The 5,908-nt window shown below is 34.1% G+C and overlaps 1 protein-coding gene across 1 annotated transcript; it reads right to left on the minus strand.

The window, feature by feature from the left end:
* Positions 1-2,266: 2,266 nt before the first annotated feature.
* LOC112602420 lies at positions 2,267-3,037 on the minus strand. The gene is made up of 2 exons (XM_025350493.1): positions 2,917-3,037; positions 2,267-2,826 (listed from the first exon to the last, which is right to left on the minus strand). Exons 1-2 carry the CDS (start codon positions 3,035-3,037, stop codon positions 2,267-2,269), a joined length of 681 nt encoding a protein of 226 aa, XP_025206278.1.
* Between the last annotated feature and the right edge of the window lie 2,871 nt (positions 3,038-5,908).

Here is a 5,908-nt window from a genome sequence, read left to right on the forward strand (position 1 = left end):
ATAATATGGCATTTAAAAGCCGAGCAGTATTCTGTACAGACCTACACACTTATTGTTATTATTATTACTATAATTCTATACTGTATAAAAATATTACAAAAACTCGCGCGCGGTCCACGACGAGTACCTCTACATGATAATAATATGATACTTTAAAATACGTAACCGTTTCTTTATTATAAAGTCTTTGTACGATTACACCGCGAGGTGTATTTATGTGTATAGGTACGCCGTCGAGTCCGTCGTGGTGTATTGAAATATTGTTATGTTCTTAAAACGACGTAATGGACAACATAAAATTTCCATTACAATGTGTATAATGTTACTACAGCGTGGTATACGCAATAGCGGGCGCCCTATTTTCTACCCCTCGAGAATCATTGCGCCGCGATTTACCTGCACACGTATACGAGACACCCGTACAGTTAATAATAATTTACAAGTTGTCGGCGGCGGTTAAATGTGTAGGTACTCATTATGGTTATTGTTGTATATGCCGCGTAAATCTTTACACCGTGGGTTATGGTCGAGGACTATTTCCTCGGTGCTTGATGTGTTATCATATATTATAACTTATAACGAATGATCTGTTACGCTTCGGAGTATTTATTTATTAATAAATAATTTCCATAATAGTATTATATTTTATTTTTTTTGGTTCAGGTACGCGTCGTTTTAAATGACTTACATCCATATATCATCGTCTTCATCATTACTAATAGGTTTTTGTTTTATTTCTCGTTGGCATTTTACCATAATCGTGATAACAATTTCCAATTGATATTACTGGTTCAAATGCACCTTCAATCAGTTCTTCGTCCCAATTTTAATAAATATAATTTTATATTGATATTCAGTTTATAAATAATATAATATTGTCAAGTTAATGACGTATTGTAGAATAATATAATAGTATCGTCTTTATTTTTTGTGGTTTTGAGAAGCATTTGAGCATTATGCATTTGATCGTTTGCCGTAGCCTGTCATTTCACATTATTAAGCACATTTTCAATCAGAACTATATTTGCAGTTCAATTTTAAAATTGTATTATTGTAAATGAAATATTCCGAAAGACGTAAATATGATGTTGTTTTAATAGTCGCATATTAATAGTTTTAACGTATTGTCATGAATTATTACTTAAGTATAATTTAACATAACCTAACTTTTATCATATCTTAAAAATGTTGTGAAAATATGGAAATTTAAACATTCCACATTTAAACTAAACAAAATATTAATTAAATATTATCATTAAAAAATTATTCTCTGAGTATTACTTTAAAATATTTTAAAAATATTTATAAAATATAATATTGTTGTCTGAGTAAAAAATCGAAAAAATGGCTTGGTCAATTTTAAGGGTGATTTTGTAACTCATTTATACCTACGTACTATAGTTTTAAAAATATTTTATCTATTTTTAAGGTATTTATAGGCAATTGGCATTTTATTTTTTTGGAATTCAATGAGAATACATTAACACATTTTAACTTGATCTTATATGTTTTCGATATATTTTTAACGAAAGCTTATTATTGCATGTTTTCTACATTCATCTGAGCATTCGGCTCTACAACTCTACGCCTTTGTACAGTTAGGAGTTATGATTAATATGGATTTCGATTGTTATTACCTACGTATGATTTTGATAACTGACATTTTCGGGTCGCCTGTCGCTCTGAATATTTTACCTATGTATAAATATGCATATACACACAAATCTGTATAACGGCAGTGGTGCGACGAGTATTGTCGATTGGAAATTACGCTTGAAAGGTGCCGCAATACAATTGATTATAACGACGTCCGTATATGCATGATATATTGAATAGAATCACTATAATTGCTTTGACGCTGTTATTTCCATAAGTATTATTGTACACAAACATTTAAAAGATGTTTTTTAACTTAAAAATAACATGTATTATTATTAATATTTTTGTTATGCTAAGAAATTAAATTAAATGGCAAATCAATACTTGTTTCCGATATATAAAACGATTTTTCACCGCGGTAGTGAAGAACGTCACGACGTGGCAAAACATTTAGTGGAGACCATAAAGATTGAGTGGAGTAGTATGAAATAGCCGATTCAGAAACCTTGCTCTCGCCCAACTCGCCCTAACACAGCTGACCACACTCGCCCTCTCGCCTCAGACCACACTAGCCATCACACCACTAACCACCTCACCCACCGCCACGGACGCCCAATCGATTTGTCTCTGGTGAGTTTTCTTCTTCTTTCTGTTCTTCGCTTCATCGTTACGCCCAATGTTCGGCTAATTGATATGAAGAAAACATTTTAAGTTGACTGATGAAACTCATTGGGTCTTGTTTAGGAGTGGATCCAATAATTTTATCATCTCTTAAATTGTTGATAAATGGGACCATTTCTTCGTTTGTTTTTGGCGGCGAATCAACTTTGGTGAATTCTCGATCAATATAATTACCAAACATCGCAAATTGGTTTAATACAACTGGTCGTATGATGGTTGACTTTCGAGCGACTGTTTCGACAATACACCATTGCAAATATTGCAATTTCATTAAATCTGTCCTATTTAGCAATACTCGACATCCGGCTAGTGTTTTTGACTCGATTACAAACATATTTTCCCTTTGATACACCATACTAGACAGCGAAATAATATCGATTTCCAGAAAATAATTTCTATTATATTTTTGCGGTTGATCCAAAATAAACGACAATATATTTCCCATAAGGCAAAATATACGTCTTAGAAAGACGGCTGGTATATTAATATATCGCGATGGTGTGATTATTTGCACTACGGTGTTGAATACGTCCGTAGGATCAAGTCCTAAATTCAAAAAATCCGATGTTATTTTGACATGCTGTGAAGAAGTTATTAAATGAACAACGACTTGGAATTTTTCAGTCGGATCAATACCGATATGTATAAACTTACGGGCTGCAAAGTCGAGTGTATAGTTTGTAGATTCAATCAATTCAGACGGCGATGTTGGTAGAATATATGTAAAATTTTTCTTCTTATAAATTGAAGCAGCCATAGTTGTAAAAATAAAACTCTCATGATGAACAAGAATTAAATATAGAAAATACAATAATAATAAACAAAATATAAAAATGTTTTGAACACCAATCAAGCGAGAGCAGTTATGTTATACTGAAGTATAAGGCTGAAGAAACACTAAACGACGACTGATGTCTCTTTCGGTCAAGAGTCTCTCTCAAATTAGGGTATTATATGGGGGGAATGAATCATTTATATGAAAATTAATTGTATTGCTTTACAAAGAAAACAATTAGTAAATATATTAAGTATCAATTGGGATTTCTATACATTTCCGTGTTAGTAGATTTTATAATTCCCCACGACTGTCCACTATATTATAGAGGCTTTACTGTATTACTTTATTTTCAATTTTTTTTTTTTTTATTTGGTAAATATGAATTCAGCACTATCGTACAAATAATCACACCTTTACGATATATAAATAACCCAGCTGATTTTTTACGACGTATATTCTTACTTATGGGAAACATACTATCATTTATACTCGACCTACCTCAAAAATGCAAACGAAATTTTTTTTTGGAAATAGAAATTATTTCGCTGGTTAATACGGTGTATCGAGGGGAAAATTTGCTTGTCGTCGAGTCAAAAACACAAGATGGGTGTCGTGTATTGTTAAAGCGCACGGATTTAATGAACCTGCAATATTTCGAATGGCCAATTTACGAAACAGTTGCACGAAAGTCAGCCATCATACGACCAGTTGTTTTGAACCAATTTTTCGATGATTACATTTGTCGGCGGTGATTCGACTTTGATAAATTCCCGGTCTATTTAATTACCAATCATCGAAAAATTCGCCGGTCATTTTTAATTAAATCATCAACGAGTTGGTGACGTTTATTTCTGTGACAATGAACGGACGTCCGTTTCGTGTTTCATAAACATTTATGAATTTTCCGGACTCACAACCATGAAATTTTAATACCTATCGATTTGCAGTAGATCTATCTACAAATTCTACAAAGCCATCAACATAAAAAGTTTTTAAACGGCAATAAATCTCAGTAGTAGTCACATTTTCAACAGTTGAAAAAATTCGATAACACCGCACTGTTTAACTTGCGTTGACATAGCATTAGAACACGTCTCCACACTTTCGCTACTAAAACCGAACCGGTGAACGCAACTCCTTCTAAAATGGGCATGCGTTTAGTGGGAGATCGGTACTTCCGAATGTAATCATGCGCGTTTCTGTACCTAGATCATTTTGTTCGTGTTCTACGAATATCTGTAACATTATTTTTCAGATTATTCTCATAATATTATGTTATTATGTGAACTACGTTCAATGTGTAACGCGCTCTTAGTTTGTGTAGGTATACAATGTACCTACCTGTATTATTTATCATCGACTGGTTGCGTAATTCAGTAATTGTTGTAATTCGGTATAGCGATTACGCCGTATACGATGTGTGTCTACAAACATTTCGGACTTCAGCGCGTAAGAGCGATATTAATTTTTTTTAGAATTTAAAATTCAAACCACGTTACGCCATCCTATACACGTACCCATATCATATAGGTGCCGTATAAACGTGTCGTCTATATAATAAACCGAACGGTTTAAGATTACACGGATACGTATGCGGCGAGCGCCGTCCGCCGACAGCCACAGCCGATATAATATAATGAAGACGTATTCCGGCTATTCAAAACGTTCCGAAAAAAAATGTCAACAGCCACCATCGTTCGGTGTATCCATTACGCGCGAGGGTCGTTAACAAATATTCCTTATCAGAGGCAGTTAGTCATTCTAACGCGCCGCAGACCGAAGACGTCCTGTGCAGTGGGCGAGAGGAGGGTGGTGTAGCGAGTCGCGGCGGATACGAGAGAGAAAGAGACGTACGTGGCCGAGGACGAGTATTGAAAAAATGAGCTGAAAAAAAATCGCCGCCGCCGATGTTAAATACCTGTTCGATTAGGTAGCTGGTAGCCGAATAAATAATTACTTATGGAAATCGGTCTTAAGATTCAGTTTCCCCCGCGACAACGACACTTTATTACTTTGAAAACGAGAATCCGCTAAGGACGCACTGCCCGTCTCTCCTTCGCATGCGCGCACACACGTTTTTATTATTAATACAATAATATACGTCTGTCAGTCAATTAGAGTACAGGTTTTTTATCTATAAATACCGTCGATTTATTTCTTTTCTTGCCGTTCGTCTACGACCGTTTCCCGCGACGGAGTACAACAACGAGTGGATAAAAAATTGCCAAGGAATACTAATAATATATAGTTTGATTTTATTTATTGATTTTTTTTCCTCTTCCCGAAGCAAATGAGATAGTATCGCGTGATATCACATATAAATATATACATTTATTATGTCGATAACATATATTTTATTAACATATTACTATGTATAATGTACGATATATAGTTACGACATTCGTATTTTAGCCGTTTTCGTCGGAAAGAAGTTTTTTTTTCTTAATTGTACAACCTTTATTGCAGTATGATACGAATATAAATCGCTTGGTTGTTATAAACCCATCTTTAATTATATCTATGTGACTATGTAATATAAGTTTACGAGTACAGTGAAACGACCACCCATCGATTAACTTTCGGAGAAAAAATAGTTGCGATTTCGTTCGTCTTCGCCGATGTTGTTGCTCATACCATGTCTAACGAGCTTATTATTTTAGTTACCATTCCATATACGTACATGGGCTTATGAATAATTTCAGTATAATTTTGTTTACCGATAAATATTAAGTCCGTTCTCCGTAAAAATGTTCACATTTGCATCATTCTACGTACTTCGGTAAGGTTAGTGAGGATCTGGACACTCGGGGGTTAAGTATTTTTTTTTACTTTTTTCTAGTGAGAGGGAGA

The sequence above is a fragment of the Melanaphis sacchari genome, unplaced genomic scaffold (genome assembly GCF_002803265.2).
Source record: "Melanaphis sacchari strain LSU unplaced genomic scaffold, SCAv2.0 Contig103_pilon_pilon, whole genome shotgun sequence".
Taxonomy (NCBI): Eukaryota; Metazoa; Arthropoda; class Insecta; order Hemiptera; family Aphididae; genus Melanaphis; species Melanaphis sacchari.

What these genes read in the sequence shown, in the direction of transcription:
- LOC112602420 (XM_025350493.1), bottom strand. Translation starts at nt 3,037, where the DNA reads ATGGCTGCTTCAATTTATAAGAAGAAAAATTTTACATATATTCTACCA. An exon ending in CCGTAAGTTTATACATATCG is followed by an intron (nt 2,827 to 2,916) that starts GTATTGATCCGA and finishes TTTTGAATTTAG; the next exon opens with GACTTGATCCTACGGACGTA.